The sequence below is a fragment of the Myotis nattereri genome, assembly GCF_964212035.1.
Source record: "Myotis nattereri genome assembly, chromosome: 15".
Classification (NCBI taxonomy): domain Eukaryota; kingdom Metazoa; phylum Chordata; class Mammalia; order Chiroptera; family Vespertilionidae; genus Myotis; species Myotis nattereri.
In genome coordinates, this window is record NC_138090.1 from 49,785,970 (window position 1) to 49,811,354 (window position 25,385).

The following is a 25,385-nucleotide window of genomic DNA, read 5'->3' on the forward strand; positions in this document are numbered from 1 at the left end:
CTTGTTTACTTTGCGGTCAGGACGGGGGCACTGCGCCTGCGCACCCTCGCTCCGCCCCCGCCGTCCGCGCCGGGACCGAAACCCTCGTGACTGGAACGCTCGTGGCGCAAGTTCCACCACCCCATTTAGAAAAATAGTGACACCCACTCCCCTTCCAGGACGGGCCAGGGCGCTACCACTCTCCAGGGACCGAGGGGAGGCTCCTATCCGGACGTGACAGCACCTTGACCCGGAACAGGAGGGAGCCGGGTCAGCGGGTCCTCGGCCGCGGCTATGGAGGGAGCCGGTTACAGGGTAAGCACGGCGGAGGCCTTCCCTCGCGTCCGTCTAGAGGGGCCGCCCCTCCGCTGGGGCGGCTTTCCCGTCGGGCCGCGCCGCGCCTCGGGAGCCCGGCCCTTCCCCGGCGGAGACACCATCCGCCGATAACGCGCTCTCCCTCCCCGCCTCTGCCCCGGGGAAGACCCTTATCTTCGGGCCCTGCCCCTGGGGTGCTCTCCTAGGCCCCGCCCCTTCTGGAATCCACACCCCCTCGAACCCCGATCCCTAACCCCTTCTCTGCCTCCGGGCCCAACGCCTCGCTAGTTTGTTGGTATTTGGGATTCGCCACTCCCGGGCCCCGCCCACCGGGAGGATAGCCCCTCCCCAGGACCACTCCCATTGGCTCCCTTCTGAGCCCCGCCCCTCGGTGTGGTTCTGCCCTGGGGCCCCGCCCCTTACTGGTTCCCGTGCTCAGGTGGTGTTTGAGAAGGGAGGCGTGTACCTGCACACCAGCGCCAAGAAGCACCAGGACCCGGACTCCCTCATCGCTGGCGTCGTCCGTGTTGTGGAGAAGGTGGGCCGGGGGGGGGCAGGGCTCGGGCAGGACCAGAGCGGGGTGGAGGCTGCATCTGGCGGAGTGCCATCTGGTTGTCAGCGATGAGACACAGTGGTTCTCAACCTTCCTAACGCTGTGACCCTTTAATACAGTTCCTCATGTTGTGGTGACCCACAACCATAAAATTTTCATTGCTACTTCATAACTGTAATTTTGCTGCTGTTATGAATCGTAACGTAAATATCTGATGCGCAGGATGTATTTTCATTGTTACAAATTGAACATAATGAAAGCATAGTGATTCATCACAAAAACAATACGTAATTATATATGTGTTTTCCGATGGTCTTAGACGACCCCTGTGAAAGGGTCGTTCGACCCCCAAAGGGGTCGCAGCCCACAGGTTGGCGACCCACAGGTTGAGAACCGCTGCCTTAGGAGGATGCACGGGGTGTGGACTGGAGAGAGGGGCAAGGCTTTGTCAAGCTGAAAGCCTAAAATGGGGAAGAAGTTTGCCAGTATGGTTTGGGGAGTTAGGAGGGGAGAGAGCCCCTCTAACCTCTCTCCCCCTCCCTCAGGACAACGACGTCCTTCTGCACTGGGCTCCGGTGGAGGAGGCTGGAGATTCCACCCAGATCCTCTTCTCCAAAAAGGTAGGCTTCCCTCGCTTGCCGCTTCTCCACTGGCGTTGTCCTAGGCCCAGGCAGTGGAAGGCACTTGAAAGTGCTGGGTGCAGTCCCAGGCCTACCCTCGGGGCAGATGTGACCCTGTTTGGTTTCCTCTGTGAGATGGGGCTGAAGATGCCCATTCACGGGAAGAAAGCGGGTTTGTGGCTGCGGGGACACCTGTCCCTGTACCCCCTTTGCTTCCTGGGAGAGCCCCGCTGGGACAAGAAGACAGCTGGGCCTGTGGATTGGGTGGCACGGTTGTTAGCCCATAAGAACTGAAGAAGGGTGGCATTCCCTCTGGGGCAGCCCTGCCGTCATGTCCGCAGAGGGAACAGGACCCGACCGAGGCTACTCGCCCACGTCCAAGGCACCCCTACCTCCCCCAGTCCAGGACCTCGCCCTTTGCAGTACGTGTCTCCTGGGGCTGCTCCTTGCCAGGCCCTGTGCTGGACGGTGCTGGCACCCAGAGACGAATCCTGCCCAGACCCTGCCTAAGCCCTCACGACCATTCTGTTTCTGAGAAATTGAGGCACAGGGAGAGGAAGCCTCTTTTCCGGGATTAAAAAACCTAGGAGGTTGTTGGAACTTGTGTTTGAGCTGCTTCTAGAGCCCTGCTTCTCCCTGGGGGGCAGACGTGTGGGCTGGGATTCTGAAGATGAGAGGGGCAGGAGGAAGTGGGTTCCGGCTCAGGGGATGTGGTACGTCTCTGCAGAGGGGTTTGCTGAAAGGTGGTTGGGCCTGAAATGCTAGGCTCCGAAGCGTGGATCCTGTCCTGGGGACCCTGGGGGCAACCGCGGGAGGAGAAAGGTGTGAGTGTAGAAAGCTCCCTGATGGGGGCATGTGTGAGTTGGGCCAAAGGACCAAATGGAGGGAGATTGGAGGCTAGGTCAGGGAGGGGGCAGTGTGATGGGCCAGGGGGAGAGGAGGAAGCTTCAGCTGGGGCCATGGGGTCTCAAATGACCTGGGGGGTACAAATGGCGATCCCAGGCACCTGCCCCCAGGGAGTTGGGGCAGAAGGACCAGGGTTTTGCATTTGTCACCAAGCTGGAAGGCAGTCTGGCTGTTCTAGAGAATACTGTTGTCGTCCTTGACACTCTTACTTCCAAATAGCAAACCCACAGGTGAGCTTCAGCAGGAGGGAAGACAGGCATTCAGGATTCGTTCAGCTCCAAGGAACACAAAACCAGGCTGATGGCAGGTTAAACAGACGCAACACTCTAAGAGGTCAGACACCCTGACCGTCTAGCTGGTGGCCTCTTGATGGTTGCCATCAGCGCCTGGATCACTGAGACCTACTGTGGTTGCCCTCATGGCTGTAAATAACTGCTTCAGCTCCAGCCAGAGCACCTACCTTTTAAGGCAAGAAGAAGGGGGCGAGCGTGGTACCAACCAATCTGTCCTCGTCAAGAAAAATGAAATTTCCCAGAAACCCTCTGCACTGGTTAGGAGTTGCATTTGGCTGTGCGTAAGTGACAGAAATAGGAATAATGGGCCTACACAAGGTAGAAGCTTATTGCTCTCCCATTAAAAAGCCCAGAAGTTCTGCCCTGGCTGAGTAGCTCAGTGGTTATAGCCTTATCCCAATACACCAAGGTTGTGGGTTTGATCTCCGGTCAGGGCACATACAGGTAGCAACCAATGAACGCATACACAAGTGGAACGACAAATCTCTCTGAGGGAAAAAAAAAAAAAAAGCCCAGAAGTACAGGTTCACGTGTGTGAGGACCCAGTGTCCTCCATCCTGCGCTGCCACCCCGTGCGTGTCCTAGCCATCCTCAAGGCTGTTTTAGGTCCCAAAGGGCCTCTGGAGCTCCGGCCTTTTTGACTGTGTTTGTTCACCCTACGTGTGAGTTGCAGGTTGGCCAGTGAGCTCTGCTCATCACAAGTACTCAAGGAGCCTGCTGCTGGCGCGGCCAGCATTTTAACAGTCGCCATTCCTTGTGGCAGAGAAAGAGCCAGATTAAAATCCAGCCTGGAAGTGATCTGTCCCAGCCCCTTGGCCAGAACTCGTTGCACGGCCCCACCAGCCAGGAGAGTTCAGTGAGCTGTGATCCTGCTGTTTGCCTGAGAGGCAGGGAGATGCTATTTGGCAAATAGCACGGAGGGCAGAGATGGCGTTGCTGGGGCTGGTTCGGCAGTCTTGTGGGCAGGTGTCCCTGCCAGTTCCTGGCCCTCCCCTCGTGGCCCTGCTACAGCTCCAAACACGGTATTCTCCCTCGACAACACCCAAAGGTGAACCAAAGGGTGATCACTCCCGTAGGTGCCTTTTTTACCAGGAACTTTCCGTCCTCAGACTCCCCACAGATATCATCTCAGTTCCCTCTGGCAGCAGAGTGGGTCTGTAGGCCACTTAGAACCGCAGGGAATGCTGGGGAAGCGATTGCTGGGGGGCTCCGTCAGCCTGGGCGCAGCAGCAGAGATGGCCACGGTAGACCCAGGCTGCGTCCTCTGGTGTCGTCGCTCTCGTCATGCAGGGTTGGGTGCAGGAGTTCGTCTCCCGTTACTTTAGCAGCACGGATGACGTGCAGAGGCGTGGAGGCTGACAGAATTGCACCAGGGCGGGAGGAACGGGACTGACGCTTCAGCACTCACCTGTGAGGGGGCCGCCACCACTGCCAGAATGAGGGCTGTGCATATGGGACAGCATTGGCGCTGTCGAGTTCAAGGGCACAGTCGTCAGCGCTGCTACAAAGCTAGTGACGGGGCCTGGAAGACTGAGCTGGCCCCACCGCCGCCCCCGTTGCCTCTCCGAGGGCAGGAAGATGAAGACAGATGAGTCTCCTCCTTGCTCATCAGCCAAACAGGCCAAAGTGGCAGGAAGTTGCCCTCACCTAATTTCCACTTTCCAGAGATTAGTGTATCGGATTGGTAGACTCTGTCTTGTGTTTGGCACTCTAGCTGCAAGGGAGCCTGGGATATGTAGTTTTTAGGTCTTTGATCCATTTTGAGTTCATTTTTGTGACAACAGTCAAGTTCCATTCTCTTGCTTAGGGCTTTCTAATTTCCCAGCGCTATTAATTGAAGAGGATTTCTTTTCTCCATTAGATGTGTTTTGGCTCCTTTGTCAAAATTATTTGCCCATATACACAGGGGTTTATTTTTGGGATCTCAGTTCTGTCCCATTGGTTTGTGTATCTGTTTTTCTGCCAATACCATACTGTTTTGATTATTGTCTCTTTGTGGTATAATTTGAAGTCAGGGAGTGTGATACTTTTGGCTTTGCTCTTTTTTCTCAGGATTGCTCAGAATAGGCGTCTCCTCTGACAGTTCGCCTCCGCCTCAGGGCTCCACCCCTCTGGGGGAATGTGGCGGTGGGGTTCCCCAGACCCATGAAATCCCAGTGCAGCAGTACAGCGGTGATGAGTCGGGGCGGAGTGACGGGGGAGAGGCTGGCTGGGGTGCTTGTGGCTTTGTTCTCCCAGTAATGGCGACTGCCTGACCTCAGCTGCCTCACCTCTGTGCCACCCATCACTGGGATTAGCCACAGTGTGCTCCTCCTGCTCAGGGAAAGATGCTTATTTCTCTCCAGTTTTTTTTTTTTTTTTTAAGATTTAAAAAAAATTTGATTTTTAGATACGAGAGGGAGACATTGATTGGCTGCCTCCTGCACCTCGAGGCAATCAAGCCTGCAGTCCTCCCCAGCGGCATGTGCTCTGACCGGGAATCGAACTGGCAACCTGTCAGTGCCCAGAACGATGCCCAACCAACTGAGCCACATCAGCCACATGCCTCCCCAGCGTTCAGGGCTGCAGATAATGTGCTCTGTAGCCTGATACTCAATGCTATAGCCTCTGGGGCCCGCTGCTAGCCCGCAGCGGGGAGGCGGCCAGCTTGTGGCTTTGTTTTTCTGTTTGGCAGTAGTGGCTGCCAAAATACTATGGCTGCACCTCTGTGCTGGCTCCTCCCTGTCACTGGGCTCAGCTGCAGCAGCAGCAGGTGCTGACCACGCAGGCAGGGAACACACCTGTATCTCCTTGGGCTGCAGGGAGTGCAGGGGGCAACCTGATCCCCCCTCTCCTGAGACCCACATCCATGCCCATCTCAGCTCCTCTTCCTCCCCTCCTCCCCGTTCCTTCCAACTCCCCACCTTCGGATGCTTCACCGGGTGGGGAACCGCTCAGCCTCCTGAGGAAACCTGTTGCTGCGACTTCCAGGGGAGACCAGGGGACCCTCTCATGTTGCTGTGATTCTAACGTCACCCCTCACCTTATTTTCATAACCTGTGAGCCGGCTACTTTTTTCTTTTATCGAGATAGAATTTACTTACCGCAAGCTCAATTTTATGGTAAAACTTAAGAGTTTTGAATTGCATAAGTCAGTGGATTTTAGTATTCGCACGATTTTGCAGCCGTAGCCAGTGTCCAATTCCAGAACATTCCGCGGTGCGTGCCCCGAAGAAACCCTCTAGCTGTCAGCAGTTGCTCTCCCTTCTCCCCTCTCCCAGCTCCTGGCGACCACTAGTCTCCTTTCTGTCCACAGATCGGCCTGTTCTGGACATTTCATAGACGGAATCACACAGTTCACGGTCCTGTGTGTCTGGCTTCTTTGCTTTGGGTGCTTTCGAGGTCCGTCTGTGTTGCAGCGTGGGTCAGAGCTTTGCTCCTCTTTATTGCCGAGTAATATTCTGTGGCTCTGACGCTGTGATTATTCCTCAGCTGGCGGACACTGGGTTGTTTCCCTTTCTTGGCTCTTAGGAATACTGTCCGAGTTCCCACATGGGCATTTACGTTCGTTTCTCTGGGGTTCATGCCCGGCGTGGAGGTGCTGGGTGATTCCGCACGGTGATTCCACGTTTCACGCTTGGAGGAACTGCACTGCACTCTTCCACTGCGGCTGCCGCACCTCACATCCCCCCCACCCACCCCACCCTGAGTGTCTTCTTTGTCGCAGCCGTCCTGGTGGGCACGTCCTGGTGGGCCCGCGGGGATCTGAGCGCGGTTTGGTGAGCACTGCCTGCTCCCAGCACTGAGACCTCGGCAGCCCCGGCAGAGCCCACCTGCTGGACCACCTGCTCACAGGCGGCGACGCTTTGATGACAGCCACCAGGAGACTTGGCTTGAGTCCTGGCCCAGTCCCAGTCCTTGGTGCCCTCTTTGTGCCTCAGTTTCCCTCTTTGTTCAACGGGGCTACCTTCCAGGATAGCCTCACGGCTCCGACCCAGAAACTGAATCCACAGCCCCTCTCTTTTCCCTTCTTTCCCCAGGATGCCAGTGGAGGGGACTCCTGCACCTCGGAGGACGAGCCAACCTTTGACCCCGGCTACGAACCCGACTGGGCTGTCATCAGCACTGTGCAGCCACGGCCCCGCCGCTCAGAACCCACGAGGGGTAGGCTGAGCTGTACCCCTGGGGGGCAGGTGGTGTCATGGCACCATGGGCTTCACTGCCCACAGTCAAAATGGCTCCCCCCACCCCCGGCCTTCCAGTCCCAGGAGAGTGGGTGGGGGTGGCCAGTGTCCCAGGGTTTGCAGCCTTGCTCATTCTGCCAGGCTCTCTGGTTGGCTGCGGGCATCCCCAGGGAGTCCAGGCCGTCTGAGTGCTGCAGGAGGGGCACCAGGGAGGCACCTGATCCCTCCGGGGGTGGGGAGCCCTTCCAGGAAGAGGCAGTGCAGAGCCTGGCTCTGAGGGGCACTTGGCGTGGGCACTGGCCCTTTGTTGTGGCTCCAGGGTGGGGTCTGGAGTGGAGAGAGGTCAGAGGCAACACGGGCAGGGGCAGAGTGAGGGCCAGGGAGCCGATGTGGAGCAGGCAAATGCCCCCGGGGCAGGGCTCTGTTCACATTTTATTCACTTGTGTTTCCATGGAAATGTGAGGTGACCCAGAGCTCCCCGAGGGTGGGGCCTAGGGCTGGCTCCTGTGGGCTCTTAGGACAGGTGCCATGTGCCCTCTGGCTCCCCACACCTCTCCCGACACGGTGCCACCCCCAGGTGCGGAGCCCAGCTGCCCCCGGGACTCCTGGGCCTTCTGGGTGAGCCTGGGGGAGCTCAAGTCCATCCGCCGGTCCAAGCCAGGCCTCAGCTGGGCCTACCTGGTCCTGGTGACCCAGGCCGGGGGCTCCCTGCCTGCCCTGCACTTCCACCGCGGGGGCACCCGCGCCCTGCTCCGCGTCCTCAGCCGCTACCTGCTGTTGGCCAGGTGAGCATGCCCCTTGGCGCCAGGCTCTGCCCTCTATGGCCGCAGGGCCCTCAGCTGGGAGAGGAGCAGCTCAAACGGATTCAAAGGCAGGAAAGGGAACTGATTAGCACAAGTAACCGCCACGTCAGAGGGTAGTTTGGTGTCAGGCAGGCCCGGTCCCAGGATGCTGGAGTTTCTCACGCTCAGGGCCCAGCAGCCCTGGCGTAGCAGCCGGTGGATGGACGGACAGAAAGCAACTCCCTCCTCACATTCCAACAGCTTCCCTGGCTGCTGCCTCTCGCGCCCAACCAGGGAGGGGGCGGTCAGTCCCCGGACCAGGGAGGGGGCGGTCAGTCCCCGGACCAGGGAGGGGGCAGGCCCTCATCCGCCCTGGCCGTGCCCACCCCTGGCGTCCAGCTGTGGTCTCAGGCCCGAGAGGAGGGAGTCCCCAGTGGAGGGAGGCGGGAGCACTGCGGGGCCTCCACCTGTGCGTCACCAGACCCTCCCTCCAGCTCCCCGCAGGACTCCCGCCTCTACCTCGTCTTCCCGCATGACTCCTCCGCGCTCTCCAACTCCTTCCACCACCTCCAGCTCTTCGACCAGGACAGCTCCAACGTGGTGTCCGTGCGTCCCCAGCAGCGGCCCAGGGCTGTGCCCGGAGGGGGGCTGTGGGAGCGAGGAGGGGGGCGGAGTGTGACCAGCCCTCCGTCCGTCCCCAGCGCTTCCTCCAGGACCCCTACTCCACCACCTTCAACAGCTTCTCCCGCGTGACCAACTTCTTCCGGGGAGCCCTGCAGCCCCACCCGGAGGGGGCCCCCCGCGACCTTCACCCGGTCCCCGACGACGAGCCCGAGCCTGGGTTCGAGGTCATCTCCTGTGTGAGTAGCAGGGCGGACCCCATTGCTTTGGGCTGCGGCCGCGGGCGGGGCCTGCATTTCCCCGGAGAAGGGGGGGTAATAACAGCACCTCCCTCATCGGGTGGCGTGAGTGACTGGAAGGTGCTCACAGCCTGTGCTCCTGGTGCTGGCTGTTATTGGGGGGCCCTTCCAGACTTGGGGTGACTTTGTCCCTGACCCAGGGACGGAGTTGCTTCCCGCCCGCCCTGAGCATTACCTGTCTGCTGCGCTAGGAAGGGCTGAGGGGACCTTAGGGTGGCCGGGACGCGGCGGGGGAGGGCTGTGGGGTCCCCCACAGTCGGGGCTCACTGCGGTGTCCCACAGGTGGAGCTGGGGCCCCGGCCGGCCGTGGAGCGGGCGCCTCCGGTCACAGAGGAGGAGTGGGCCCGCCACGTGGGCCCCGAGGGCCGCCTGCAGCAGGTCCCCGAGCTGAGAGCCCGGATCTTCTCAGGAGTGAGGCGCCGGGCTGGTGGGGGGCTGGGCTGGGCCGGCCGGCGGCCTGGGGGCCCCCTCTGAGCTCCCGCCCGCTCTGCCCCCAGGGTCTGAGCCCCGGCCTGAGGCGAGAGGCCTGGAAGTTCCTCCTGGGCTACCTCAGCTGGGACGGCTCCGCCGAGGAGCACAAGGCGTACGTGCGCAAGAAGACGTGAGTGAGCCCAGCACGGAGCCCCGCCCCCCGCGGCGCCCCGCCCCCCACGCTGATTGGCGGGTTTTTTGTTTGTTTGTTTTTGATTGGCGGTTTTGATCTGCACGTCCCAGCGGCCAGCAGGGCGCCCGGCTCGTGGCACAGCACCCAGCACGTGGCACGACACCCAGCACGTGGCACGGCGCACGTTGGGTTTGAGCCTGTCACGTGCTGGGCAGCACCTGTGCAGGGGGAGACCGGCGGCCGGGCCGGGCCTGTCCCGCCGCTGCGTGTGTCCTGGTGCCGCACTGTCCCATGGTCACTGCTTTGCTTCTGAACTGTGGGCCACCCGCCCCCTTGTATATGCTGTGCCCCTGCTGTGCGGCCCGGTCCCCACACCCGGAGGTCTGTGCCCTGAGCTGTCAGGAGGGGCTCTGCCTGGTCCGGAGGGGCTCTGGGCGGGGCCGGGCTGAGCCTGAGGCGGAGGAGGGAGGAGGTGGCAGGCGCCCTCAGGCCGCCCCGCGCCCCTCAGGGACGAGTACTTCCGGATGAAGCTGCAGTGGAAGTCGGTGAGCCCCGAGCAGGAGCGGAGGAACTCGCTGCTGCACGGATACCGCAGCCTCATCGGTGGGTCGCAGCCTCATCGGTGGGTCGGGGGCTGGGAGCCGCGCCTCCCGGGGGCGGGGTGAGGGCGTCCGAGGGGGATGGGGTGAGCAGGGGCCGAGGCGAAGCCGGGGAGGGAGGAGAGCCAGGCTCCTTGGGCTGAAGCCCCGCTCGCCGTCCTCTCACCGTGGGATCCTGGCCAGTGACCGCACCCTGGGCCTCAGTTCCCGTCTGGCTGGTTAGTGACCAGGCGCTGGAGGACGTGGGGCGTGGGGAGCAGCCCTCCCTCCAGTGTCAGGTGGTGGGGACTGGCCCACACCTGCCTGGGGAGAGGGGAGGGGGGCTGCAGCCAATGGCCAGCAGGGATGGGACCCCCCCAACTTTCTCACCTTGGCACCCTGCACCCTGTCCCCACAGAGAGAGACGTGAGCCGCACGGACAGGACCAACAAGTTCTACGAGGGTCCCGAGAACCCGGGGCTGGGCCTGCTGAACGACATCCTCCTCACCTACTGCATGTACCACTTCGACCTCGGTGGGCGCCCAGGCAGGGCGGCGCCGCCCCGGGGGGCGCTGAGGGCCTGGGCCGGCCCTGACCTCCCGTCCCCACAGGCTACGTCCAGGGCATGAGCGACCTTCTCTCCCCGATCCTCTACGTCGTTCAGAACGAGGTGGACGCCTTCTGGTGTTTCTGTGGCTTCATGGAGCTTGTGGTGAGCTCGGAGCAGGGGTGGGCGACGGGCGACGGGCGACGGGCGCCTGGGCAGGATGGGGTGCGACGCCTCCGTGCCTCCCCCACAGCACGGGAACTTCGAGGAGAGTCAGGAGACCATGAAGCGGCAGCTCGGGCAGCTCCTGCTGCTCCTCCGGGTGCTGGACCCGCCGCTCTGTGACTTCCTGGGTATGTGTCTCGGGGGGCGGGGGGGGGGGGCGGCAGGGACAAAGGTGTCGTCACAGAGCCTCTGGGAATGAGCAGCCCCAGACGGTGTCCAGGACATTTGGTCCTGATCCTAAAAAGAGAAACATCTGGCAACACCCAGAGTCCAAAACCTACCGGTGAAAGCAGGGCGGGGGCTTGGAGCAGACCCCGAAATGCAGGTGTGCGCCCGCGCGTCCACCCGCTCCCCGCCTGCCGCCATCAGTCCCGGCTCCTGGGGGAACTCCCACCCGCCTTGAACCCGGGGTTGGAAACTGGTTCTCTGGACTCCTGGCACTGGGACTGCTGCATTCTGGCCTTAAAATGTGTCTTGGAATTTGTTCAGTGTAAAAAATGCAAGAAATTCAGATAAGAGGAAGAAAATGGAAGTTGCTATTGATAGTAGTATTCTTTTGATGCAGGTGACAAGTTGGCTTACTTTATGGGTATTTTTTCCGTGAAGTGTAGGCTCACTGTGGGGGAGGGAGATGTATTGGAGCGGAAACCAAGACCTAGAAAGTTCATGCCAGTTCTGGAGACACCTGCACATTAGCTGCCTCTGTCATTAAAAGGTTCTTTTAGTTGCCCTGGCCGGTTTGGCTCAGAGGATAGAACGTCGGCCTGCAGACTGAAGGGTCCTGGGTTCGATTCCGGTCAAGGGCACATGCCCAGGGTTGCAGGCGTTAAAAAAAGTTTCTTTTAGTCCCAGCCGGGAGGGCCCAGGCTTGATCCCCAGCCCTGGTTGGGGTGAGTGTGGGAGGCAACCAATTGATGTGTCTCACATCAATGTTTTTCTGTCTCTCGCCCTCCCTTCCACTCTCAAAAATCAATGGAAAAATATACTCGGATAGGGAATAACAACAACAACAAAAAAGTTTCTTTTAAAGATTTTCTTATTGACTTTTTTTTTTTTTTTTTTAAGAGAGAGAGGAAGGGAGAGGGAAAGAGCTAGAAACGTTGGTGTAAGCAAAACCTTGATTGGCTGCCTCCTGCAAGCCTCCTACCAGGGATTGAGCCTGCAACCTAGGCATGTGCCCTGACTGGCACTCGAACCAGCAACCTTCTGGTGCCCAGGATGACATCCAATCAAGTGAGCCACCCCAGCAGGGCCATTAAAAATGTTCTAACCAGAGGTTCTCAACCTGTGGGTCACGAACAGTGAAAATACATCCTGCATATCAGATATTTACATGACGATTCATAACAGTAGCAACATTACAGTGATGAAGTAGCAACGAAAATAATTTTATGGTTGGGTCACAGCATGAGGAGCTGTATTAAAGGGTCGCGGCGTTAGGAAAGTTGAGAACCACCACTTGTATTGACCGCACAGCGTTTTATCCCTCTTAATGATTTAAGATGATGTACAAGAACAGATTTGACCTGACCTGGACATTTGCAGTTTTTCATCGTGACAAATAGAGTCTGGATAATTTCTTTAGGTAAAATTCGAGGAAGTGAGATTGTATCTCGGGCAGTAGATATTTTTACAGCTTTTGAAATGTCTGTCCCCGTCGCTACTTCCCGGGAAAGTTCTACCAGTTCCCGTGTTTGCTCGACGTTCCCTCACACCTCTTGGGCCTCACTGTCCCTCCGTGTGTGCGTGGGAAGCACGGGACGGCTCACCTCGCCGGGGTTTGGAAGGCAGGATGGGGACGGTTCCCGCTGACACGGCATTCCTGCCTCGGCCCAGAGGCTTCCCACGCGGGGCAGGAGTTACCACCTCGCCTGGTGCAGGGTCTCACCGCCGGGTCTTAGTTGCCATCCGACGGGCACACTGTGAATTGGGACGGGGCGGGCACTGGTTGTGAGCTTGCTGTTTGCTTAGCACCACCCTCCACCGCTGTCCTCCTCTAGACTCCCAGGACTCTGGCTCTCTCTGCTTCTGCTTCCGGTGGCTGCTCATCTGGTTCAAGAGGGAATTCCCCTTCCCGGATGTTCTTCGGCTGTGGGAGGTGGGCAGCCGGCATGGGTGGGGGCTGGGGGAGGTGGGCAGGGGCAGGGGCAGGCCTGGGTAGGACCTCAGGCAGAGGCTGGCCTGTGACCCTCCGGTGCTCCCAGGTGCTGTGGACGGGGCTTCCGGGCCCCCATCTGCACCTGCTGGTGGCCTGCGCCATCCTGGACATGGAGCGGGACACCCTCATGCTCTCAGGCTTCGGCTCCAATGAGATCCTCAAGGTGAGGCTGCCCCGCCCTCCTGACCGTGCACATGGGACACAGCGTCTGGAAGGGGACTCAGAGTAGGATTGTGTGAGCAGGTTAGCTGAGCGGGGCAGCCCTGAGGCCAGCTCTGTTCTCCTGCCCGGCCCCATCCCTGGCTCTGCAGTGTCCTCGCGGAGCCTGTGGTCTGTGCTTGTGGGCTCCCCCAGCACCCGAACTGGGCGGCCAGCCCACTGGGTGGAGCTCAGCGCGCTTTCCCTTCCTGATCCTGCATCTGGCAAGAAGCCTGGGAGAGCTGACCTCCCCTGACCCGACCCCCCCCCCCCCCCCAGCTACACTGTGCGACCCAAGGGGGCCAGCTCTCCATTGTGTGGCTCAGTGGGCGCTCTGGCGGTGGGGCTGAGGGCCCGAGGCCGGCCTGACTCACTCCCCCCCCCTCCCCCCCCCAGCACATCAACGAGCTGACCATGAAGCTGAGCGTGGAGGACGTACTGACGAGGGCCGAGGCCCTCTACCGGCAGCTGACCGCCTGCACGGTGAGTCCCCCACCTTCCCAACAGCCCCACTCCCCGCCCCGCAAACTTCTGACTTGGCTTCCCCTCCCCACCCTCCAGGAGCTGCCGCACAACGTGCAAGAGGTCCTGGGCCTGGTCCCGCCCGCAGCGCCGCACAGCCCCTCGCCTCCCGCCTCCCCGCTGCCGCTGTCGCCCACCCGCACCCCGCCGGCCCCGCCGCTCCCCGCGGACGCAGCTGCGCAGCCGGACAGCAGCCTGGAGATCCTGCCTGAGGAGGAAGAGGAGGTCGGCGTGGGCTCCTAAGTGGCTGGGCTGGGCTGGCCCGGCCGCAGCCTGCCCGGCGCACAGCACTTTATCCAGCTCCCGCCCCGTGACCACACCCACGGGCTGGGGGTGGAGCCAGCAAAGGGGCGGGGCTCCCGCCCCGCTACCCCGCCCTCCGATTAGCTGGTTTCATTTACTGACATTTCTGTGTCCGGTTGGCCGCCTGTAGGTGTAGGAAGGGGAGGGGGTGGTGCGTGTTCCCCTCTGACCGCTCAGCCGAGCAGGTGTTTGACCGCGGACCCCAAACCCGGCCAATGAGATTAAGAGGAGGTCCCTTGGGGGTGAGTGGTGTGGGGGGAGGGGCTTGTGGAGGCAGGTGGAGTGAGGTTGGGGTGCTGGGTGCAGCCTTATAGTGCAGGGACACATCCTGGACATAACTGACATGGAAGGGCCTACAGAGCTGCTCAGACACTGAGGACCTGCCTCCAGCGTTGTGGTACTTGAGGAAAATAAACTCGTGTTTGATCCACTGTGGGTCTGGCCTTTTGTTACTCGCATCGAGCCCACCTGTGCCGTCACCGTCGGGCGGGCCTGTGATTACCATTGACCAGGGGGGAGGCAAGGCCCCTCTACCCCTGGCGCACGGCTTTGCTCAAAGCAAAGCGGGGAGGCGACTGAGCCAGGGAGGGGACAGGACCACAAGGCTTTTTCCGAAAATTTAATACTCGGGCGTCCGGCTGGTGGCGTTGGGAGTGGCTGTCCGGCGCAGGGTTGAAGGGTAGGTGGTCTTCGCCGTGTGAGACCTGCACAGGGGCTGGCAGTCCACGGGGCCCTCAGCCACGCGCGCGGGCTCCTCGTCCTCCGCGTGCAGAGCCTTCTCCTTGTGCAGGGAGTTCTGGCTGTTGATCGGGCTGTGCGTCTGGCCGTTGATGGACACGGCCGCGCGCAGCGCCGACTTGACGGCTGTCTCCATCCAGCCGTGCGGGTAGGCAGTGTGCTCCCCGGCGAAGTAGATGCGACCGTAGGGGTCCGTCCAGTCGAACTCCTCCCAGCCCTCCTTGGCCCGCCAGAGCGTGGGCGGCTGCACCACGAAGCCGCCCTGGCTGTGCGGGTCCTCTGCCCAGCGCTTGACCACGCCGGTGCCGTCCCAGAGCCGGTACACGATCGGCCCGTGCAGCGCCGCCACGTCATCCAGGGCCAAGTGCATCGTGTCTTCCGTGCTCAGGCCGTCGAACGGGGCCGTGGCGTCCCCCCACGTGTACGAGGCCAGCAGCAGCGAGCCCTCCCCTGGCGACGGGTAGACGATCACGCGCGACGGGCGGTCGGTGTTGGAGTGGCCGCCCTGGATGTGCTCCTCGTGCCAGAAGGGCCGGCGGAAGCTCAGGTACACCTTGATGGCCGGCTCGTAGTGCAGCTCGCGCAGCGCCTCCTGCCACTTGCGGGGCAGCGGCGGCGAGAACTTCATGCGCTGCAGCGCCGGCCCGGTGGCCGTCAGCAGCACCACGTCGGCGACCATGGTCTTCTGGTTCCGATCCCGGTGCCAGGTCCCGATGTGCACGTGCACCTCGTGCGCCTCCTGCTTCACGGCCGCGACCGGCGTGCGCAGCAGGATGGGCACCGACAGCGTGCTCAGCAGGGCGCGCGGCAGCAGGTCCCAGCCGCCCTCGACGCGGCTGTACCTGGGGGGGCGGAGAGGGGGGGGGCGGGCAGGAGCGTGACCTGGGCTCTCGGCCCCGCCCCTTTCCGCTGGCTGGCCCCTCCCTGTGGTGCGCTCGCTGGTCACCTGCCCGGAGCCCTCCCTCTAATCACCTCCTATTACTGGCCCGTAATTGGCACCTGCTTGCTCCCCGAGAACCCCACCCACTTCCTGAAGTCCCCCCAACCCCCCAACGGGGACTGGAAAGCACAGAATTATGTGACTCAAGAATCCCGCCCCTTCTGCCTGGGCCACGCCCTTCCTGGAACCTTTCTAATCCATTTCCTCGAGACCCCGGGGTGTGGGGTGAACGTGGCCCCTTCTCCCTAAAAGCTGCACCCTTCTCGCCAGCCCCGCCTGCCCGATATTGTGGCCCCCGCCGCTCCGTTACTCCCCGCATTGGCCCCCGGCCCCGCCCCTCACCGGAGCCGATCGCTGAGGGAACCGTGGGCCCGCAGGGCCTCCAAGAAGCTGCGATGGAAGAAGCGGTCCTTGGACATCACGTCCCCCAGGAGGTTTGCGGCGGGCTGGCTCAGGTTCCCCTCGTTGAGGAGGTACTCCTGGGGGGCAGGTGCTGGTCAGGGCCCCGCATTGCACCTCAACTCCGTCCCCACTGCTGCAGGGCCCCTCCCAGCTCAGCCTCCCCATCCCCTGATGCGAGGAGAGCTTAGGTTCCCTGGACCTTAGAGATCCGGTCCCCCTCCTCTTGTGACAGATGAGGAAAGGGAAGCCCCGAGAGGGGCATGTCCAACCCCATGGCCTGGCAGGAGGTCGCCAGGGCTGTGTCCCCGGTTCCTGCCCTCTGGCTCCAGGGCCAAAGCCCATGGGCTCCCTCCTGCTCCTGGTTTCAGACAGGGACGTGGAGACCCCCCTCACCAGGAGTGTCAACTTGTCGAACTTCCTCATGGCCTTTCTGCAGCCCATTTTCCTGATATCGATGATGGCCTGCAGGGGAACAAGCAGACAGCTGGAGCTGAGGGGCAGGATGGCGGGCTGGGCCTGGGGTCCAAATCTGGGTTCTCCTTCCCGCTCCTGCTCATGGCTGGCCTCCACCACTCGCGTTCACACTGCCAGACCTTTGCCCATGCCATCCTCAGCCCTGCCCTCCACTGCTGCTCCGATGTCACCCCCTGGGACGTCTTCCTGAGTCCGTATGCCCCCCTCATTCCCCGGCACACCTGGCACCGAAATGCTCGGCCAGGCGGGCACTGTTTCGCCTGCCTCCGGCCCAGGCGTGGCTCCGTGCAGGCAGGGACAGAACCTCTCAGTGCTGTGGCATTCTGGTGCCCAGGAACTACCTCCTGGTTCACTGTGGGCACTGACTGAAGTGGAATTCCTTCTGCCACTGCTGAGGGGGCATGACTGCCCATAGCTTCCCAGGGCTCCCCAGCACCTGCAGCCACAGTTCTATGCCCTCAGCCTGGCATCCCAGGCCCCTACCAGCCCCTGGACCACCATTTCTTAAGGAAGCTCTGGTTCTAAGGACAATATCCAGTGCCCAGACCACCCTCAGCTCTCCCACCCCCACACCCTGTACTTCCCCCCTGGCTAGTCCTCCACCGCTCTGCTCCAGGCTCATCTCCTGACCGCCTCTGATTTCTGCCCTCTTCTTTGCTCACCTGGCTTCCCCCTTGTGCCCTTCCTCCCTCATTCCCTCACCATCACCTCGCATTTCTCTAGGCTCACTGAACTGGGAGGTGCCAACACAGCATGGCCTGAACTCAGCACCCACCCTTGTCCGGAAGGGGAGATGGACAATTAGGAACTGCCAGAGAAGGGAGAGGGCCAGCTCCTCCCTGAGGGCATCAGGGAAGGCTTCCTGGAGGAGGGGGCATTGGAGTTGGTTCTTGAGGGATGAGCAGGGTTACCTGGGGGTAGGGGGGGAAGGGATGGGGGAAGGGGTCTTCCAGGCAGGCCAGGCAGGAGCCAGAGGAGAGGATGAGGCCCAAGTTGGGGCCAGGACTATGTGACCTGGGGAACCCGGGAGTATGAGAGGTTTAAAGGAAGAGACTGAGTGCAGTATCAGGATCCTGGGTGTGGCCAGGGGGAGACAGACATAGATGTGGGTCTCAGGAGATGGGTCTGGAAGACATCTGCCTGCAGATCAAGGTTTAAGCCACAGATGTAAGAGGTGAGGCTGTCCAGGACAGTGTGTGGGTGGGTGGGGAGGGATCAGAGACCACAGGGTGATGGAGCTTTGGGGATTGGCAGAGTTTGCAGGGAAACTAAAGATGGAAGAGGCGGCCATGGGAGACCAGGAGGCGTGAGGGGGAGAAGGAAAGGCTGGCCAGAGGGACGATAAGGGGGCACAGGACGACAGCGTGGGGGGCAGGGCTGCGGGACCGGCGGGCGCGCCCACCTTGTTGAGAGCCATCTGGAAGATGTCCTCAGGCGCGTGGCCCTTCTCCTGGGGGCGCAGGTCGTAGCCCAGCTTCTCCGGCATCTTCTCCACCACGTAGTTCCGCAGCTTCATGTCGCCCACTTGGGTCCACGCGTTCTCGTCGTACTGGATGAATTTGGTCAGGTTGAGCCCCAGGCTCTTGCAGAGCACGTGCAGAATCCTGAGGGAGCAGGCAAGGCTGGGGCAGTCCGACAGGGGAGGCGGGGTTCCCCTTCCTGGGGGCAGGGGTGGGGGGCGTGAAGAAGGGAAGGGGGTGGGTAGGGCAGCTGGGGACGGGGTTTGGGGAGGGGCATGAGGCTGGAGTGGGGTTGGATATGGGGCAGCTGGGGCCAGGAATGAAATGGGAACAGTTGGAAGGCTGAGGGTAGTCCCGTGTAGGACCGGGTTTGGAGCGGGAGTTGGCTTTCACTGGGGTTGGATGGAGGCTTGGGGTAGGGAAGGGACCCGGGTCAGGGCAGGCAGAGCTGGGGGTCCAGAGGCACTGGCGGGGCTAGCTAGGGGTCCAGCTGGACTTGCTGGCACAGTGGTGGGGCTGGGATCAGGAGAAGAACGGACTTGGAGGGGGAGCTCAGAGCAGGGCCCGCGGGAGCTGGGTCAGGCCTCACCTGTGTGACATGGGTATGCGCATGGCTCCCAGCTCCCCGATCCAGCCCGTTTTCTCATCCCGGTAGGTGAGGATGCGGCCCCCGATCCTGTTGGCTGCCTCCAGGATGGTGACCTGAGGGATGCGGGCATGGAACAGGGCCCTTCGGCTCCTCCCACTGACACCATCCCCCCCCCCCCCCACCTACCCTGTGCCAGACCCCCACTTCCCATCCCCCAGCTGTACAGACCTGGACCCCACCAGGGGCCCTTTCTTTCTTTCTTTTTAAAAAAATATATTTTATTGATTTTTTACAGAGAGGAAGAGGGATAGAGAGTTTGAAACATCGATGAGAGAGAAACATGGATCAGCTGCCTCCTGCACACTCCCTGCTGGGGATGTGCCTGCAACCCAGGTACATGCCCTTGACCGGAATTGAACCTGGGACCCTTCAGTCCGCAGGCCGACGCTCTATCCACTGAGCCAAACCCTTTCTTTATGGGGAGGAGGAGGGGCTGCTGGGAGGACAGATGCCACAGGCAGCGTGTACACAACAGCTCCCGATGCAGCAGGAAGGCTGCGGGTCAGGTTAGAGAGGGACTTCCCAGCTCAGGGAGGGGAAATTCCTCAGAAGTCCCTGGCCTGATCCGATCCTCATTCTTGGATTTCAGTGAGAGGGACGGTGGTTAGACCTCAGGGGGCACTTCCCCTCGGGCAGGGTGTCCATCGGCACCGACACAAATTCCCCCAGGAGTGTGGAGGGCCCCAGACTTCCCCTTGGGATGCGAGTGGGGCTGGGGGTCGAAACCCCCCGCCCCCCCAATGCAGTGCAGCACAGGCTCCCTCTGGGTAGACCCCAGAAAGCACAGCTCCCTCTCCCCGCCTCCCACCTTCCCCGCCCCCCACAGGGACGTGGCCAGGCCCCTGCAGCGGCAGCAGGAAAGACTCCAGGTAGACGGCAAGCAGCACCTCTCACCTTGTGGCCAGCATCGCTGAGCACCTTGGCGGCCATCAGCCCGGCCACACCGGCACCGACCACGATCACCCTCTGGGGCTTTAAGGTCCGATTGAGGCCCAAGGTCACCACCTTGAGCAGCTGCTCATAGTCCGGGTCGTGCAGGCACACCTCGAAGGGGTCCTGGCTGCGGACGGTCTTCCATTGGAGGGAGGCCACCAGGCCGAGGAGGACGGGGACCAGGGCAAGGAGGCGCCAGGCTGAGAAGAGGACAGGCCATGGGTATGGGGGGCGGGGGGGGGGGGGAGGCAGGCTCCGCCCCCACCCGCAGGGCCCCCCTCAGCTTACTTACCCAAGGAGGCCATGACTCGCACTGGGAGGTGGTGTCTGGGTTGGAGGGGAAGCAAGGGCCACTGTGATGGGGGCCGGTCCCACCCAGCGCGACTCCTTGTGGGGCTGCCCGGCTCCCGCCTCAGCCCTCTCGCTGTGGCCACCACTCTCTCTGGGCACGTGTCCCCTGACCCCGGTCCCCAAGTCCCCTGTTCTGTGCTCGCCTGTGTGCCCTCCGCTCCCCTTCCCTGCACCCCTCTCTCTGCCTCTGCCTCCTTGTCTCTCTGCTCCCTCTTTTCCTCTCCTCACACCACCCCCCCCCCATCTCCCCGTCTCTGTGTCTGTGGGCCCACCTCTCCCAGCCTCCTCTGTACCTTAGCTGCCCGAGGATGGCGCACTGGCAGCCCTGCCTCTCCTCTGCCCGCCTCCTCGCCTCCTTGGTCCTTAAATCAGCCAAGCCCCGCCCTCCCTCTGGGAAATGAAACTGCTTTCCTGAGTCCCTCAGAGCCCAGTTGAAGCTGGAGGGGGGCGGAGGGGGCAGAGGGGTCGGGAGGAAGCAAATCAATCTAACCTCTTCCTCTCGCCCCAAATAGACAGTCTGGGGCGGTGGGAGGGCCGGAACTCAATGCGAAACGAGCCATGTTAAGGGCCTTTCCTGGGCCCTGGTGGCAGGGTCCTGTGTCTGCCTTCTGTGCTCTCCCCGCTCCTGGATTCTGGGCCAGGGGACAGGGGCCTCGGGCCTCGGGCTGTATGTTCCCTGTGACAGCCCCTGAGTCCCTCTGTGCCCGCCTGAGTCCCTCTGTGCCCGCCTCAGTCCCGGCCCGCGTCCATCTACAGCGGTCAAGTGGGAGGACGAGGGAGTGAAGCCGGTCAGTCCATGACCAGCACCTGGGCCAGTGCCAGAACCTGCTCCTCGGGAAATGCCAGCTGCTGCCACCGCGCGTGTGTGTGTGTGTGTGTGTGTGTGTGTGTGTGTGTGTGTGGAAGGGGCCCGAGTGAGTGCCCGTGGGCCTGGCCTGGCCATCCCGGCACGGAGAACGCTCGGTCTCAGCTCAGGGGCCGGGCACCTTGGAAACAGCCCAGCAGTTCCTGCCTCTGCCTTTGGTCTCTGCCGCCCCATCTCTGGGGCACTTTTCCGGCCCTGAGAACAAGAGGACCCGCTACCAGGAATCCCCACACGGACCCTGGCCCGGGGGGCTCGGACAGTTGGGCGTCATCCCCTGCACCCAAAAGCTGCCGGTTCAATTCCCAGTCAGGGCAGGGGCTGGGGTTGCAGGCTCCATCCCTGGTTGGGTGTGTACAGGAGGCAAGTGATGGATGATTCTCTCTCACACCGATGTTTCTCTCTCCCTCCCTCTCTCTCCCAAATCAGTGAAAACATTAAAAAGAAAGAAAAAAGGCCGAAACCGGTTTGGCTCAGTGGATAGAGCGTCGGCCTGCAGACTGAAAGGTCCCAGGTTCGATTCCGGTCAAGGGCATGTACCTGGGTTGCGGGCACATCCCCAGTAGGAGGTGTGCAGGAGGCAGCTGATCGATGTTTCTCTCTCATCCATGTTTCTAACTCTCTATCTCTCTCCCTTCCTCTCTGTAAAAAATCAATAAAATATATATTAAAAAAAAAAAAAACGAAAGAAAAAAGGGAGTCCCACCCGGGCAGCAGGGGCATCGTGGCTGTGGAGGGCTCTGTCAGGGGGAACATGGCGGGTCCCCAGCAGGGGGTGGGGGTGGGGAGCCAGTTCGGGGGATTTTTGGGGGGGAGGGGGGGGAGGAGAGGCCGAGGGCCGCAGATCCTCAGCAGGAAGAGGGCTGGAAAGTCCAAGCAGTAAATCAGAGAGGGATGTGGTCTGATGGGGGTGGGGGGGGTTGTGTGTGCATCCAAGTGAGTCAGAAACACATGATGCAGGGCTGGGGGGCGGGGAGGCAGCGGCCAGGAAGGAAACCGAATCGGCGAGCGGACAGAGCTCGGAGGCCGAGGGCACGGTCGGGCAACAGCAGCGAGAGGGACGGTCCCAGGGACGCCCGCCCCGAGGGCCCTCCACTCGGTGCTCGGCCTCCCGGGGCCTCACAGGCTGCGCTGGACAGAGAGGAGCTGGGGCGAGGGGTGGCGAGGGGTGGCCAGGGCAGCCCCCGCCTGCCGCACTCAGTGACCTGGAGGAGGCGGGGCCGCAGGTTAGGTCTCACTGGCAGTGACAGCAGCTGTACCTCGAGCAAAGACGCTCTCCAGCCCCAGACACCCCAGCGGGAGCGGAGCCTGGCCCAGGGCGGGGAAGGCGGGTCCCCTGAGCCCCCCCTCCCCCCGGTGGGAATGGGCAGTGCCCCCTGCCCAGGGGCCCCAGTGCTCCGCGGCCTCATGGCAAAGTCCCACACGGAGCAAATAAGGACACGGAATCGGTGGCGGCAGCTGAGCCCAGGGCTCCCGGGGGCGGTCTGAGTGAGGAGCGGCTGGGGGCCCCGCTGGGGGCCCTGACTTGACCCCCTGGTCTGCCCCCTACAGGACTGCTTTCCAAAGTCCCTCTGGCTCTGGGCACACCCCACTCACCTCCTGGACTCAAGGAAGAGGAGTGGGGTGAGGCCTTCCCCAAGACACCCATTCAAGGAGTCAGAGGGAGCGGGGGTGGGAGGGGGGGAGGCCGGAGGGACTCAGGAGGCGGGACTCAGGAGCCAGCCTCGAGTTAGAGGAGGGCTCTCCCTAGGGCGGACCTGGCCAGTCTCCTGCTCCCGATAAAATGACTACAGGTGTCCTTCAGTCCCATGTGCCAAATACTTAAAAAAAAATAAAAAAACAAAACAAAACAAAAAAATTAAAAAAACAACAACATATATTTTAAATCCTCACCCGAGGACATGTTCATTGGTTTTTAGAGGGGAAAGGGGGAGGAGAGGGAGGGAGAGGGAGAGAGAGAGAGAGAGAGAGAGAGAGAGAGAGAGAGAGAGAGAGAGAAACACATCGATGTGAGAAACACAGATTGGTTGCCTCCCGAACGCAATCTGAGGGGTCAAACCCTCAAACTAGGCACGCGCCCTGCCCAGGAGCTGGGCCTGAGATCTCTCGCATGTGGGGCGATGCTCAACCAGCTGAGCCACCAGCCAGGTCCAGGGATAACCTGACAGTGTACGGCCCAGGCTGGGAGTCGCCCCCTGAGAAGGGCAGCCTGTGCTTGGCCCCAGCAGCGAGGCTCCCGCCCTGCCCGGCCACAGCTGGGCTCTCCTCCCCAGCGCTGCTGCCACTTGGGCCATCTTGGTGGGGGTCGCCCCCTGCACTGTGGAGTGTTGAGCAGCGTCACTGGCCTCTACCCACCAGATGCCAGTAGCGACCGGCCCCTCAGGCTGTGACACCACAGGTGTCTGCAGACACTGCCCGCTGTTTGTGGGGTCAGGGCGAGGGTGGATGGAACTCCCAAGGGTGACCGGACACGGTCCAGGGTGGGGACCTGGGTGCAGCGGGCAGGAAGGCCACAGGACAGAGGTGGTTTGGGGGACGGGAGATTGAGTCATTTGGGGACCGCTTTGGCAGAAATAACCAGACCTTCAGAGCCGCTGCTGGTAATACTGAGACGGGCATTAGGGCTAAAGGTAGGGTATGGAGTGAGGTGGGACGGGTTAGATGACATCTGGAATAGGTTCCCTGAGCTTGTGGGTAGGAGCCGCAGACACACTGTGAGAACCGGGGGCGTGGCCGCTGGGGGGACAGGCCTGGGCCTCCCCAGGTCGAGTATGTCTGCTTCAGTTAATGGTGGGATAGTCCGGTTTCATGATGGAGTTTCCAGACAAAATGTCAATCCTTCCAGACAGAAACGGTCTACGGGAGGAAACCCTGCCGTGTCTGGTTTGCTTCTAGAACCACAAGGATGATCCTAATGGGGTTCAGGTCGAGTGTGAAGCAGCCAGCGGCCTGGCCCGGCTCCCTGGGGCCTCCGTGGCCCGAGGGCCGCTCATGGCGACAGCAGCTGCACAGCCAGGGCAGGGCGTGCGTTCTTTCCTCTGAGCTGGCCCAAAGACCCTGAGTGGGGGTATTAAAACTTTCCCCGAGTCTCAGAGGGGGTGGCGCCTGCCCCGGGGATGCCCAGGGCCCCCGGCAGAAGTCCAGACCTGGACAGGCGAGGGGGCAGAGGGCGGGGGGTAGACTTACTGATGCCCTGATCTTGCCTGACCCTTGGGCAGGGGCATCCTTCTCACAGAGCCCTCCTGCCCCGCCTTCCCGTTTCCAACCCCACCAAGCCTGGGGGTGTAGGGGGGTGTGGGGAGGGGGACACTCACTGCAAGGTTGGCTCTCAGGGGCTCTCTCAGCGCCCATGGCCTTCCGGTTAGCCTGGGACAGAAGTCATCGTCAAGGCGAGTAGTGGTGGCTTTGTCCTGATCCCCTTGTTAGACCAGCCGTGCCAGGGTCCTGGGGTGGAGGCAGAGCGGTTGGGAGATCGCGGAGGGCAGGCCCTCCCTTCCCAAACGCGTATTATGGAAAATGTCAAGTCTACATAAGCACAGAGACCAGGATGGTGAACTGTCCGACGCTCCATCCATTGAGCCAAACCAGCAAGAGCAAGACTTACTTTTAAACAAATAAAACTACATACCAGTATCACACTGACAGTGGAATTGAATCGATGTCCACATTTCCCTGAATGTCTCAAAAACTTTAACAACTGGTTTGTTTGATCAAGATCTAAGTAGGAGCTCACACGGCCTGTGAGCGACATTGCCACTGTCAGTGTCACTTCCCTCACTGGACTTGGGGTCCGTGTCCTTGGAACCAGGGGTCTGACGTGACCCACAGCGCCACGCTGGACCCGGGCCCCGCGGAGCAGCGCGCCAGGTCTGGTTCCTGCCTTGGGGAAGTCTTTGGAGCTCACGGGTGAACCACGACAGTGTCTGGAGGCAAGGTGTGGGGGTGCCCGGGCGAGTCCCTGTTGGATCACTGCCAACGGGGTGAGAGCTGTGGGACACGCACGGGGCAGCTGGGGACAGCTCTGCCTGGCTTCTGAGGAAGAGGATTCTGCTCCTGGGAGTCCTCAGCTGCTGCCCTGAGTCTGAGGGCAGACTCTTAAAGCTCCTAGACCAGTGGTTCTCAACCTTCCTAAAGCCGCGACCTTTTAATACAGTTCCTCATGTTGTGGTGGCCCCCAATTTCATTGTTACAAATTGAACGTAATTAAAGCATAGTGATTAATCACAAAAACAATATGTCATTCTATATGTGTTTTCTGATGGTCTTAGGCGACCCCTGTGAAAGAGTCGTTCAACCGCCAAAGGGGTCGTGACCCACAGGTTGAGAACCGCTGTCCTAGACAATTCCAAGGGAGCAGTGATGTGCTGGGGCTGGCGCAAAACAGTTCATGGAGTCTACTGGCTAATCCTCAGATCGTTTTTTGGTTTTGACTTGCAAGCCATTATTAAAAAATTATACTTACAATTAATTTTGTTAAAAACAAAGAGGATACTTGCCCGGCCAGGGTTGCTCAGTGGTTGGGCTTCAACCTATGAACCAGGAGGTCATGGTTCGATTCCTGGTCAGGGCACATGTCAGTTCCCAGTGCAGGGCGTGCAGTAGGCAACTGATCAATGGTTCTCTCTCGTCACTGATGTTTCTCTCTCCCTCCCTCCCTCTCTCTTCCTCTCTGAAATCAATAAAAATATAAAGAAAAAAGAGGAGACTCAAAACTCATTCCTTCCTAATTGCTCGCTTACACTTTACAAGTATACGCTCTGGAGGTGAACTAACTGCATCGGGACAGTGTGCATCAACCTCCCAAGTTGGTGTCAGGTGACTTCACGTGGGAACTGGCATATGCTACCCGGTAGGGCTGCCCCCGCCTGGATGCGTTCAACACTGACCAGCACACCGCTGCTTCGGAGTC

General features: G+C 61.0%; 2 protein-coding genes across 3 annotated transcripts; one reads left to right on the forward strand and one right to left on the reverse strand.

Moving 5' to 3' along the window:
* The first annotated feature begins 59 nt into the window (after positions 1-59).
* On the forward strand, positions 60-14,102 carry TBC1D17 (TBC1 domain family member 17). Its single transcript, XM_081108422.1, has 17 exons — positions 60-294; positions 734-832; positions 1,393-1,467; positions 6,686-6,809; positions 7,407-7,614; positions 8,106-8,217; positions 8,313-8,471; positions 8,814-8,942; positions 9,029-9,132; positions 9,644-9,738; positions 10,132-10,248; positions 10,326-10,426; positions 10,515-10,614; positions 12,487-12,584; positions 12,691-12,807; positions 13,239-13,325; positions 13,404-14,102. The coding sequence occupies exons 1-17, from the start codon at positions 274-276 to the stop codon at positions 13,605-13,607; spliced, it is 1,950 nt and encodes a 649-aa protein (XP_080964548.1). The 5' UTR covers positions 60-273; the 3' UTR covers positions 13,608-14,102.
* Positions 14,103-14,278: 176 nt separating this feature from the next.
* Positions 14,279-24,017, reverse strand: IL4I1 (interleukin 4 induced 1). Of its 2 annotated transcripts, XM_081108671.1 has the most exons (8): positions 19,908-19,982; positions 19,556-19,590; positions 19,225-19,463; positions 18,271-18,383; positions 17,624-17,825; positions 16,141-16,209; positions 15,688-15,824; positions 14,279-15,247 (listed from the first exon to the last, which is right to left on the reverse strand). In XM_081108671.1, the coding sequence occupies exons 2-8, from the start codon at positions 19,566-19,568 to the stop codon at positions 14,287-14,289; spliced, it is 1,734 nt and encodes a 577-aa protein (XP_080964797.1). In that variant the 5' UTR covers positions 19,569-19,590; positions 19,908-19,982; the 3' UTR covers positions 14,279-14,286. The 2 variants fall into 2 exon arrangements, with proteins under 2 accessions (XP_080964797.1, XP_080964796.1); XM_081108670.1 differs by lacking the exons at positions 19,556-19,590; positions 19,908-19,982 and adding an exon at positions 23,791-24,017.
* Positions 24,018-25,385: the final 1,368 nt, after the last annotated feature.

What these genes read in the sequence shown, in the direction of transcription:
- TBC1D17 (XM_081108422.1), top strand. Translation starts at nt 274, where the DNA reads ATGGAGGGAGCCGGTTACAGG. An exon ending in GGTTCGAGGTCATCTCCTGT is followed by an intron (nt 8,472 to 8,813) that starts GTGAGTAGCAGG and finishes GGTGTCCCACAG; the next exon opens with GTGGAGCTGGGGCCCCGGCC. An exon ending in CATGTACCACTTCGACCTCG is followed by an intron (nt 10,249 to 10,325) that starts GTGGGCGCCCAG and finishes CCGTCCCCACAG; the next exon opens with GCTACGTCCAGGGCATGAGC.
- IL4I1 (XM_081108670.1), bottom strand. Translation starts at nt 23,827, where the DNA reads ATGGGCGCTGAGAGAGCCCCTGAGAGCCAACCTTGCA. An exon ending in CGCATACCCATGTCACACAG is followed by an intron (nt 17,826 to 18,270) that starts GTGAGGCCTGAC and finishes CTGCTCCCTCAG; the next exon opens with GATTCTGCACGTGCTCTGCA. An exon ending in TCGACAAGTTGACACTCCTG is followed by an intron (nt 15,825 to 16,140) that starts GTGAGGGGGGTC and finishes CCTGCCCCCCAG; the next exon opens with GAGTACCTCCTCAACGAGGG.